General features: G+C 37.7%; 1 protein-coding gene across 1 annotated transcript in view; it reads right to left on the bottom strand.

The window, feature by feature from the left end:
- The window catches only part of PATJ (PATJ crumbs cell polarity complex component), a 159,312-nt gene extending 146,624 nt beyond the window's left edge, over positions 1-12,688 (bottom strand). Inside the window, exons 1-6 of the mRNA XM_087719579.1 lie at positions 12,590-12,688; positions 9,428-9,482; positions 9,160-9,326; positions 5,135-5,317; positions 4,164-4,303; positions 2,466-2,661 (exon numbers count right to left, since the gene is read on the bottom strand). Of these exons, the coding sequence (XP_087575705.1) occupies positions 2,466-2,661; positions 4,164-4,303; positions 5,135-5,317; positions 9,160-9,326; positions 9,428-9,449 (708 nt within the window). The 5' untranslated portion in view covers positions 9,450-9,482; positions 12,590-12,688. The remainder of the gene's footprint in view (positions 1-2,465; positions 2,662-4,163; positions 4,304-5,134; positions 5,318-9,159; positions 9,327-9,427; positions 9,483-12,589) is intronic.

Consider the following 12,688-nt stretch of genomic DNA (forward strand, 5'->3'; position numbering starts at 1 on the left):
CAATTCTAGTAAGGTGGATTGATGGAGAACATGGTAACTATGCAGAAAGATCCCGTAACATGTTTTATTACATCATACCATAAATTTCTACTGAAACATTTCTAATTAAAACATTAGACTAGTTATACTGAACACAAAAATTCTAGCTGAAACACCATAAAGGACACAAGAGGGGAGAATATCTTCAAACCATTTTTTTTAGTGTCTCTGAAATATGGAATAATGCATTGCTATTCCTGTTTAACAATGAGTATGAAAACTACATTGAAATACACTGAAATGAAGCAAACAGCATTCATACATAGTTTACGTTTTCTTCCTGGAATGTACTCAACAGCCTAAACATTCATGGTGGCTGAGGGAATTTCACAACAATTCCATAACAAAACAATGCCTCCTGGTGCACTGGACATTTGTGGCTTTTTGTTTTCCATAGGCTGGGAAAAAATTAATTAGGGATTTTTCCCTATCTGTGTTTATGCATGTGAAAAGAACTTTACATTGAGTTATGTGGATTTGAGGATTCTAGATCTCAAATCAAGAAAGATTATTTGGTTCAGTGCTATCTACTAGATAGATAACTAAACATTGGTCAGCTACTTGATATATTGAATACAGAAAACATTAACTTACTGGGCTGAGTTAAAATTGAATGGGTTTTTTTTAAAAAAAACCTATAACATATATTTATTAGTGGGGGGACAACAGGCCAGGTAGGAAAAATTGTGATTAATATAATGAGAAAACTGCAGGTGATTTTGGAATGGGTTCTAAGCAGGATGAGCTATATAATCTTGACTAAGATACTTTTCTCTATTCTGCATCCATATTTCTACTAATGGCTAGCCAGATTCTTCTGTGAAATATTCTGGCAGGCATGATAAAACCCACTTATGTCCTTGCTTGTCAAAGGAAAACTCAAACTGACAGGATTGACTGAGCTGCTGGAATTGAATGCAGCCAGTATCGCTTTGTAGGAAAGTGGGAGGAAGAATTTCTCATAAAATTGCACTGGTGTAGGGCAGGGACCCCAACCTTTTTGGCACCAGATACCTGTTCCAAGGGAGAAGTTTTTCTATGGATCAGAGTGGGCCATGTTTCATGTGATGTCTGCATTTCGCAGATGAGCCTTCGCTTGTTTATGGGGCCCAGTTTCTGGCATGCTGTGGACTGGTGCCGATCCATAGATTGGGGGCTGGGGGACCCCTGGTGTAGGATAGCAAGGCTTAAGGGAAAATCACTCTCTAGGACTGAGTTTCAGGAACCATTTGTTCAATCTTCTTTGTGAGGTCTCCTGATGCAGACCGGACTATATTTTACCATGCAACAATATTCATCAGGGAATTTATCCTTCACTCCACTTTTCCCCACAACAACCACCTTGTGAATTAGGAACGTAATGGCTCAGTGGCTAAGACACTGAGCTTGTTGATCGGAAAGGTCAGCAGTTCGGCGGTTCGAATCCCTAGTGCCATATAAGGGAGTTACATGTCCCAGACAAGTCCCGTTACTTGTCCCAGCTTCTGCCAACCTAGCAGTTTAAAAGCACGTAAAAAATACAAGTAGAAAAATAGGAAGCATCTTTGGTGGGAAGGTAACAGCGCTCCGTGCGCCTTCAACTTTTAGTTATGCTGGCTACATGACCACGGAGATGTCTTTGGACAGCACTGGCTCTTTGACTTTGAAAAAGAGATGAGCACCGCCCCCTAGAGTCATGAACGGCTAGCACATATGTGCGAGGGAACCTTTACCTTAAGGGAGAGTAACTAGCCCAAGGTCACCAAGTGAGCTTACATGACTGCTGATAAACTAATACCTGAATCTCTTTGTTCCAAGACCAACATCTGAAGCCTCAACCACGCCGGCTCTACCCCTGCATTTTAAAATAATAATAATAATAGGATGCTACTGCCAGTCTACCTGCCCTCTTCTCATTTCCTTCCTCTTGGTCTTACCATACTGCTATGTAGTAGAATAGCCCACCTTAGCTAACCTGCTACTTCACTGTTGCAGCTCCATCTCATGCTGCTATCTTTGGAAAATGCTGTTCTGTTCCACCTCCTGAATCATCAGTTTTATATAAGGACATTAATTTTTTAAAGATTTTTTTTATATAGCAATGAGTTGATCCAAACAAGCATTGTGTTTGATAGGATCTTAGATTGCAGGATTGAAAATAGATAATTTTTCAATTATTTGTAGCTCAGGGTTGAACTGTGGGGTCCTTGACACTCTCTGAGCTTGGTGATTTTCTTGCAATGTTTCATTACCAAACCAGGTAATATCATCAGTGCTGATTATGTTACCTATGACGGGAACAATAAGGGAATTCCAAAAAAAGTATACAAATCTGACCTAACAAACTGCACGGAGTAAAATTATACAATCCAATTTGTCTAACATGCAAAGATGTGATGAATATTCTTGCAAAATCATGTTTTGATTCTTATAAAAAATTATCTTACCATTTCTGGTACAATAGCATCACTCACAGCAGAGGAGTTCCTACTGCTGCTCTGGGTGGGGGCCCTGGCCACAACCAAATGTAAAGAGCCTGTGGACTGTTGGAGTAATAGGATTGCCTGTTGATGAGAAATGTTCAGGTCCAATGGTGTATGATTTACAGCCAATATCTGATCATTTTCCTTTAACCTTTGATCCCTTGGAAAAAACACAAGTCATAGTTAAAAGTGCTGCAGAAATCTTTCATAAAAGGGTTACAGGATAATTCAACTAACAAAACTCACATGTATATTAAACATTAGCAAGCAGATTCTTAGGTCACCATTTATGAACTTATTTTTTGAATACATACAATTGACAGATTTTGTAAAGCATGCTAAATTATAAAGTGTAGAGTACAATGGTTGGGTTCACATAACATACTAATTCAAAGCCATTCAACCAACCAGCCATACAGCACTATTCTACAGTATTATATCTGTATATGAAGTGAGTTACAGTGTTGGGTATGATCAATGTAAATTGCCACCAAATTCCCAAATCCAGACAAAGGCTTGATCAGCACACCGCACTAAACAATGTTATGATTTGGTTGGTTTAGTCCAGTCTAAATATGATGTGACTCACTCTCTGCCAATGGTTTCATAGGTATGTCAAATAGACAACTGAATTGTGCTGCACCAGTTGGATGTGTATCAACCATAACATTCAGATATCTGCATTTATGACCAGGTTTATCTAAGACGTATCAGGTCATGAATTACTGTTAACAATGATATGTTTTTCTTTTAGAAATTAAATTCTGTGTTAATAAAGTACCCATTAACCAAATAACCCAGTTCTATTTAAGAAGACTATAATCTTTATATCACCAGCAATGATTATGCTTTCAAATGGCCTCTTGTCCATCAATTAGATTTATTCTATTTTTTCCACCCTGATTTGTTTTACTTCTTTATCATACCATATTTCACTAAAAACCAAGAAGCATAATTGGGACTATTGAACAAGAGAGGGCAAAAGAAGACATGTCTCACTCTTCCAGCAGGAAATCAGAACTTCAGAAACATGACAAAATAACTCCCAGAAGATGTCAAGAAATAAGTAAGTTGCATCAACCTCTTCAATGTATTCTTAACAGAGAACAATACTGTGTACTCATGACAACATAACTACAGGTTGTCCTTGACTTAAATCATTTGTTTAGTGACCAAAGTAACAGCACTGAAAAAAGTGACTTATGACCATTTTTCACACTCAGGACCACTGCAACCTCCCCATGGTCATGTGACCAAAATTCAATGGTAGTGTCCTGGGGTCACGTGATCACCCTTTGCGACCTTCTGACAGACAAGGTGAATGGGGGAAGCCAGATTCACTTAACAACCATGTTATCAACTTAACAACTGCACTGATCTACTTAACACTGTGTCAAGAAAGATCATAAAATTGGGCACTTAACCATTCTCTTGCTCAGCACTGGAAAGTTTGGGTTCAATTGTGGTTGTAAGTCGAGGACTTCCTGCATTAAAATTCTTTACTATCTATACCACCTTTATCCTATTTATCATTACAAATCTGACATGAGATGCATTCTTCTAATCTGATCCAGTGATCATCTGGCCAGGAAAATTATAAAATCTATAACATTTCAATAGGACACCTTATAGTATATCAAGAAGTCTTGCTAAATTTCTTACCTGGCTGCTATGCTTCCTGGCTGTACTTCTTTCACAAAGATACCAACTTCTCCAAAGCTTTGATTTTTAAGAGCAATCACACTAAATCCAAGGCCCCTATTACATGGTTTCTCTATATCTATATACTCAATTTGCCTGCCCTGTGAAGGAAGAAAGTAATGTTATAAATACAATATTTCTACAATTGCAAAACATCATTTTCTATTAATAAAAGATGACTAAGGTTTGCATTACAACATGAGTGGAAAAAAAATCCCCCAAACTTGCAGAACCTAAAAAGTATAGTCCCACTTTCTTCACGGTCAAAACATCAATCATTTATTTATATTTATTTACTCTTCATATTCCTAAACCCAACATCTCCCTCAAAGAGATGTTCTGGGGTGTGTTCAATGTAATATAACCGTTAAATAAAACAACATATATTCCACCAAGCCACACCCACAGAACTGGTAGTAAACAGTTATTCCATCACTGATACATACACACACACACACACACACACACACACACACACATTTTTCCTAAAAATACAGCTAGTCCTTGCTTAGTGATGGTAATTGGGACAGAAATTTCTATTGCTAAGCAATGCAGCCATGAAGTGTAACATTATGTGACTGCATCACTTAGCAATGGCAATTCCATCAATCTCTATTGCCGTTGTTAAGCAAGGATCATGGGTCACAAAGTGAGGTGTCCGAATTGCATACACCTTGTCTCAAATTGGAGTTACAATTGCCATACAGTATAAGTAAACTTAATCAATATCAAAATAATATTTTTGGTAAGCAGCACCAAGCTTGGTGGAACTTTACACCTGCGAGAGGTCTTAAGTTGTGAATATATATGCTAAGGAGGCAATGAGACTTGGTTTAAAAAAAAATTAATTCATGATTCAGAAACTGACTTTAGTAACCATACGGTTTGGAATAAAAAGGAAACTTTTATATATTGCACCACTGCAATTTTACCTTTGCCATCTTTTGGATTATCAAATTAAATTCATCCACTTCAAATCTGGAAATTAGCGGAGCCATTTGCTTATCATTCTGGATGTTCCCATTAACAACAGGATGTGGGTCAGCATCAAATACCAGCAACCCTCGCCTAGTAAAATCAAAATCCACTGAACGATCTGGAGGCATATACCTAAGCTGTGAGGAACAAGACAAGATGTTACCACAAATTCTAAATATTTAATACACAACAATAGCATTAGTGGCCATATAGTACTGCTTAAATAAGATGGAAGCTCAGTTTGAAAAACAACTTTCCTTTCTGGAATATTACTGAATCAATGTGTAAGTGAACATGTCAATATTCACCTTATTGTTTACCTCACGTGTATGAAACCCACAAAAGGGAATTATTTTCTAACTAAAAACAAGGTAGAAAAATAATCATCCTGAATTGTTAATATAAGCTGATCCTTATAGTTTAGGATTGATTCATTTTCTTATTTATTTTCTTATTCACTTCTTATTATTTCACGTTCTTTGTTTTCTTACATAAAAGGACTTTTAAACTCCAGAAAGAATAAGCTTCTCAGGATTGTTGGGTTTGGGGAGATTTTTTTGGAATTATATAATCCAGCCAATTCCATTGTGAAAATGTAACAGATAATACAGGTGATTTATCACCACAATTGAGCCTAAAATTTTTGTTGGTAAGCAAGACATTCACTAAATGAGTTTTGCCCCATTTAACGACGTCATAAAAAACTGTTCATATTATCCCGGCACACTGCAACCATCATAAATATGAGTCAGTTGCCAAGCGTCTGAATTTTGATCACATGACCATGAGGATGCTGCAAGTGTCATAAGTTTGAAAAACGGTCATGTCACTTTTTTCATTATAACTTTGAACAGTCACTAAATGAACCATTGTAAGTCAAGGACTACTTTTAATGAGATCGATCTGCATATATTTTCTCAGACAGACATAATTGATCACAGTGATCTGCATCTTCATTTTCAAAGACAAAAAAAATCACAATAATCCACAAAACCTCATTTAATGCTCAAGGACAAATCATCAGTGTCTCTTCATTCTGCTCCTGTCCTCACACCACACATTTTAAAACCCGACGACTTTGGATTAGAAGCTGGGAGGCTAAACATTCTAATCCTGCCTTAAGCACAGAAACCACTTAGATGGTCTTTGGGTAACTTTCTGTCAGCCATAGGAAGAGGACAATGACAAACCACTTCTGAAAATTGATCAACAAAACTGCATGGACTCATTTATATGGTTGCCAAGAATTAAGACTAACTCGAAGATATTTTTAAAAAGTTAGAGTGAACAGAATATCTGAAACTGGGTAGCATTTCTTTTCTATCAGAGACATTTTTGGCTCCAAGGTTTAGTCACTTTGCTTTGGAAAACTGACAAGAAAAAATGGCACTATAATGATTTATAGCTTTTTAAAGAAATGGCGTACATCAGCAATTCATGAGGGACTAAACTGTAACCATATACGTTTTAATAAATGCTACTCTCTAAAGCTTTCTTACTTGGTTGGAATATAAACCCATATAAATAAAAAGCATCCTGTAATTCTGAATCAAATAAAATAGGGTTTAAACACATTTTGGCATAGGAGTTACCACAGAAGTCACAAAACCAGTCTCTGATGTGCACTGTTGAGACAAGAATACAGTCTTTATGACAGCTATTAACTGAAGTGATGTAATGCTGTAGGGAATATCAGGTGAAGACTGGAGATGGTCCAGATAAATATATCTTCAAAATTACCCTGGCAGCTGCTATAGATAATACTGTAATATCTTATATACAATAGAAGACTATTTACTTTGGCCCAGATTAGGGTGCTACAAATATTAGGGCAATAACAGAAATATAAGATTCTCATATGAAAGCTGAACTTGTTTTTATTCAGAAGTAGAATCTATCTCACAACTGCTATTAAAATGTCTATTGCACACCCAAAGGTGATCAGGTTTCACATCTCCAATAATTAATAACACTAATTGCCAATGTGACCAGCAGGCTGTTACTCTTCTCCTGGCTGATTACCTTTCATAAACCTCTGAGAAGGTTGCAAAATTCTTATCCATAACTGCAATTGTTAAAAGACACCTGGTTCCTCCTTTATGCTATTCACTGTTACCTACTAATTGCTTTAGAATTTTCTTGCAATTTAAAATTTTTATTTTACACATTAGTTATTTTATTACATGCTAATTTTTCATTATTTCTGATCTTGGATCATTTATACTTTTTTTTAAAAAAAATTGATTTGCGCTCTTTCTTGTCTTAAACCAAGCCTATTCCACAACAATTGGAATAGGCTTATACCAAGGTGATTGTGGAGACAAATCATGTAAATACTATGAGAGCCTTATCAGGATAAAAATATAATAGATAAACCTTGATTCAATTCTTAGTGCTATATTTTTTAATAAAGTGTTCTTGATAATTTTTAAACTGTCAAAAGTGTTCAGTTCTGCCATATATTTTCACACAAAAGTAATGTATAAGAGAATCCTTGACTTATGACTACAATTGGGACCAAAATCTCAGACACTAAGGAAAGCAGTTGTTAAGTGAGATAGTGTGACTGCTTTGCTCAATGACTGCAATCCCAGTTGTGGCCATTAAACAATCTCCCAGACTGTTAAGTGGAACATACATGGAAGGGAACTGCTCTAGTGGACCATCTCAAAGGAGTTTGGATATTCTGGATCTAAGTTCCATTTCTGCTCCTCTTGGTAGCTCCTTTTGGTAGGCCACACCATCAGCCAAGTCCCAGTGATGAGAGGAAGTCCTCACAGCAGACAGGAGTAGTTGCAACCTTCCTTGCTGGCTTCACAATTGACTTTAGCACGAAAGATTGCAAATGTGATCCTATGATCATGAGGCACTTGGCAACTAGTTGTAAGTGGGAACAGCTGCCAAGCATCCAGATCATAATCATAAAACTGAGGGGGACAGCAGAAAGTGCATTAGGGGCTAAAAAACTCCCCAAGGCTGTCTTAACTTTGAACTAACTGGTCATACGTTAAGGACTATTTGTACAAATATCACTCTTCCCTGATTTGCCATGTCAAATTTGTCACAATCTTTATATTTCTTCAAACAAGTCATAATTATGCTGGATGTGGAGTTTTAACAGACCAGAATAACAAGGTTGGAAGGGACCTTGGAGGTTTTCTAGTCCAATTCCCTGCTCAAGCAAGAGACACTATACCATTCCAGCCAAATGATTGTCCAATCTCTTCTTTAAAAACCTCCAGTGATGGAGCACCCACAAATGATTGTTCGGTAGTTTGGGGGAGTTAAAGCCTATACCTTTCAAAGTTCCCAAGGTTGAGAAAGTCTAGATCAGTGGGTCTCAACCTTCCTCATGTTGTGGTGACCCCCAACCATAAAATTGTTTTATGTTTTCCGTATTTTTTCAAAAATATGTGTTTTCCGAAGGACTTAGGCGACCCCTGTGAAAGGGTTGTCCAACCCCCCCAAAGGGGTCCCCACCCACAGGTTGAGAACCACTGGTCTAGATGAAGTGGCAGGTAGAGAAAGCAGAATATTGCTGAACTTCAATTATATTAGTTATCTCCCTCTTTTTTTTCCTTCCTCCATAAAACCATCACGTCTGATGAAAAGCTTTTGGAAACTCAGAATCCTGTCCACTATTTATGTAACTTCAGCTAATTCAATCAAACTACTAATGAATGAATTAAAAGAAGGAGAAAAGATGCAGAATAGGAATAGGAATAGAAAAAGGAATGTGAATAGGAGCAGAGCGGAGCAGAGCAGAGCGAAACGGAACAGAATTCTTAATTTACGAAGTGAGATTGGACACACAAGGAATTTGCCCTTAGTGCAAAGCTTCAGTGTGCATACAAACAGCAAAGTGATAAGTCATCTTAGTGTGATCCTGATACTTCCCACAAACACTACTACTATTTCAAAACTATCTTGCAAACATAACCAATCAGCATCCATCAAATCTTTCTCTTTTATTACTCACTTGTTCTTTCAGCTGCTTTATTGACTGCTGAAGAGTCAGCACATGGTTGAATAAAGGGTTCTTGAGAGTATTGTATAGAAAAGCCAGATTATCACTGTGTGAAGTGTCTCCTTTCTCATGAAGTTTCATTAGTAGACGCTCCAGAATCCTCAGGATCTGCTGCTTATCTGTTGGATCCCCCAAAACATCATAACAATTCATTAAAAAACATACTTAAGATAATTGAAATGTTTCAACCAAGTGATAAGCTTATTTCAAAAATACTTACCTGCAATTGGATTTTCCGGCATCCTGGCTTATCTGTGCTGTAGATTCAATATGGCCTAAATTTTAGAATGAAGATGCAGATTAAGCTTTGTTTTTCAACATATCTTACTCTGAAGAACATAAATGGCAAGCACACGTTTACATATACATATGTCATTTTGCACTTATTGCCATATTAAAGGGTAGAGAAAGAAGTGCATATTATATTTCTTTCTGTACCCTTTTAATGTGGAATAATAACTCTAAACTGTTATAGATGTGTGCAAAAGTATTACTGTGGATTCAGAGAACATTTCAATCTTAAACAAGCAATAAGATTATTTAAATATATCGAGTCCACAGTTACAACAGCATTGAAGAAAACAGTGACTTATGACCGTTTTTCACACTTACAGCCATTGCAACATCCCCATGATCCTGAACACTTGACATGTATTTATGATGGTTGCAGTATCCTGGGGTCATGTGCTCACCTTTTGCAACTTTCTGACAAGCAAAGTCAATGAGAAACCAGATTCACTTAACACCTTTGTTACTAACTTAATAACTATAGTGATTCACTTAACAACTGTGGCAAGAAAAGTGGTAAAATAGAGCAAAACCCACTTAAAACTGCCTTGCTTAGCAACTAAAATTTTGGGCTCAATTGTGTTCATAAGACATAACTGTACGGTCTTGTTACACACAGATGGAATCTAGACCAAGACAAAAATGTTTCCATCATGTTGCCAGCTATTACTTAAATTAATATGACTTTCATATGCATACTATCTTGTAATATGTATAAACTGGGCACTGCTGCCAATAGAATCAAGAATCATAAATGGAATCATACCAAGATAATCATATATATCAAGATAAACAAAACTTGTGTTTTATACTTGGCTTCCCATGTTGAATACAAAAGTCTCTCTCTTCTACAGATAAATAAATCAGTTTAGGGTAATACTGGACAATTTACATCGCATAGTATTCAAGAACACTTTCTGTTTATATTTATGTATAATGTTCAGCCACCATATTATGTTTGCATAGCATGATGAGAATAAGAACAAAATCGGGGTTTGCATCCCATATTTTCCATCACTCTCGGCTAAGAATAAAACCTCATATGTGAACCGACAATGGAATTGAATTGTTTAGAATTGTAATATAAAACCATTATCATTTTCCAATTAGGAAGTCTTTGCTCTGTTGCATAGTGAAAACATACCGATCTAATACATGCTTAAATATAAAGCTTTTGTAAGTCTACCTTAAATCTCAGATACAATCCATGTATCTTCTGCCAGATGTTCTCTCAACTTGTCAGTCTAGTTTACAGTTCCAGTACTAACCCAGGCCCAATCTTCCTTACTTTTAGAGAATATGGAAGATCAGTTTTTAAAAGAATCTCACCAAAAAGAAATCCTTAGGCTAAAACCGCATACCAATTAAGAATAAAATCCTACAGACTTCAAATAGGATTACTTTCGGATAGGCATGTAACATTGGCTGACATCATTGAGAACTAAGGAATAAAATAAGTCACATATAAGTTAAATAAGTCACACTGTGTTTATTTAATGGTATTTGCAGATGATTATTAGTATGCCTATTCAGAAACTGTACTGAGTTTACTCCCTGGATAGGTATGTGTTTTATTACATCATAGTCTCCAGTTTCTTTATTTGGCCTTCTGTGTATTAATAGATACATATGCATGACAGCCTTTTAAAACCTGACTGCACTTGGAAACTCACTGGGATTTCTCATGCACAGTGACCCTGGAATTGCAAAAGCCTTCTCTCCAGTCCTGCTTGGGAATTATGTAAATTCTTAGATGTAAATTCACCAACAAGAGAAACTGAAAATTCTAAGATATTATATCGATCATCATCTAATCCCTCTTCTGATTTGAAGCATCCTTACATAACAGAGCCTACACTAAATAAACCCTCATGGATAATAATATTCTACTTGTCCCAGTCTGTCCAGATTTAAGTAGAGGATTGAAAGAATTCCCTCTTTTATTTTTTAAAAACAACCACTGAAACTTTGCTTTATTTGTAAGCTTTAGACTGGGAGTTAAAATGCATTCTGAAGCAAATCTATTTAAATATTGATTTCATAATGAAGTTACCTAGCAATAGTACTGTACTTAATTTCCAAAGTGAAAAAAGCTATCCTAAAAAGCATATTTTCTATTCCTCCATTCTTCCATATGTTCTTTGCTATTCAGTGCATAAACATCTTCACTTAATGAACTAGGGTTACTCTTATAAAAGTAATCTTTTGAGAGAGAGAGAGAGATAAAGGGAGAGGGAGAGAGAGAGAGAGAGAGAGAGAGAGAGAGAGTTTGAGTTCTGGGAATTGAATTGCACAAGTCTGGGGTTCCCCAACACATAGGAATACCAAACCTTGAGGTTCTCCATCAATGATGGTGGGTTGTTTAGCCCAGAAACAGTCGATCGAGGATCAATACAGAGATCCCCAAGGAAGGAGCTCCCTCTTCTTACGTTCACTTTTGGGTTTCCCCCGAATCCAGTTACCAGCAAGGAAAGAGCACCCAAGCCAGCAAGAGATCCAAGCCCACCTCTAAATCAAAGGTCAGAACTGTTGGCTCGTTGGCAACTAAGACGGCACAACCACAACACTGCCGCTGCTGTGTAACGTTTACCGGCCAAGCTGAAAATATCCCGTCACGCCTGTACTTTGCACTTAGCTTTAGCGGCTTTAAGCTGTTTTCTCAGGCTTCAACCCGGGCGACTTTCAAAATAAGCGGCCCCTTGCCACGATTAGGAGACGGGGGGCAAAGTCACCCGAGGAAATCCAGTAGGATTTCCCAGCATTTATAGGGGCAATCGGGGTCGGATCTAGTCAGATAGTAGCTGTGGACGCCAAAGAAAAACCCTACCTTGAAGAGGGAGGGACGCCCCACCATAAAGGCTCCGCAAACCCGCCCACCCGTAGCGCAACAAGTTCTCCCCAAGTCTTTTTTTCCCCATTACGCTTCCAGCCTTCAGGAAGTGGGCGGCGGGCACAACGCAAAAACTCGACTGGCTGCATCTTCCAGCGCCTGCCCGCCGGTTCTCCTCCCCTCAAGAGGGTCAACGGCGGAGGGGGGCTTCCCGGAGGGCGGGAAGGTGGCCGGGAGCGCGCCCGGATGGGCAGAAAAGCTTACCTGCTCGGCTGGGGGCAAGACCTGTCGCTGGGCGATCCTGGCTTGTTCTTACCTGGGCGGAAGCGGGAGTTTCGTTTTTACCCGCACCTCTCCTTGCAA

This window comes from Thamnophis sirtalis, unplaced genomic scaffold (assembly GCF_051295495.1).
Source record: "Thamnophis sirtalis isolate CommonGarterSnake01/CBP01778 unplaced genomic scaffold, rThaSir2_p1.2 scaffold_7, whole genome shotgun sequence".
NCBI classification, from domain to species: Eukaryota; Metazoa; Chordata; class Lepidosauria; order Squamata; family Natricidae; genus Thamnophis; species Thamnophis sirtalis.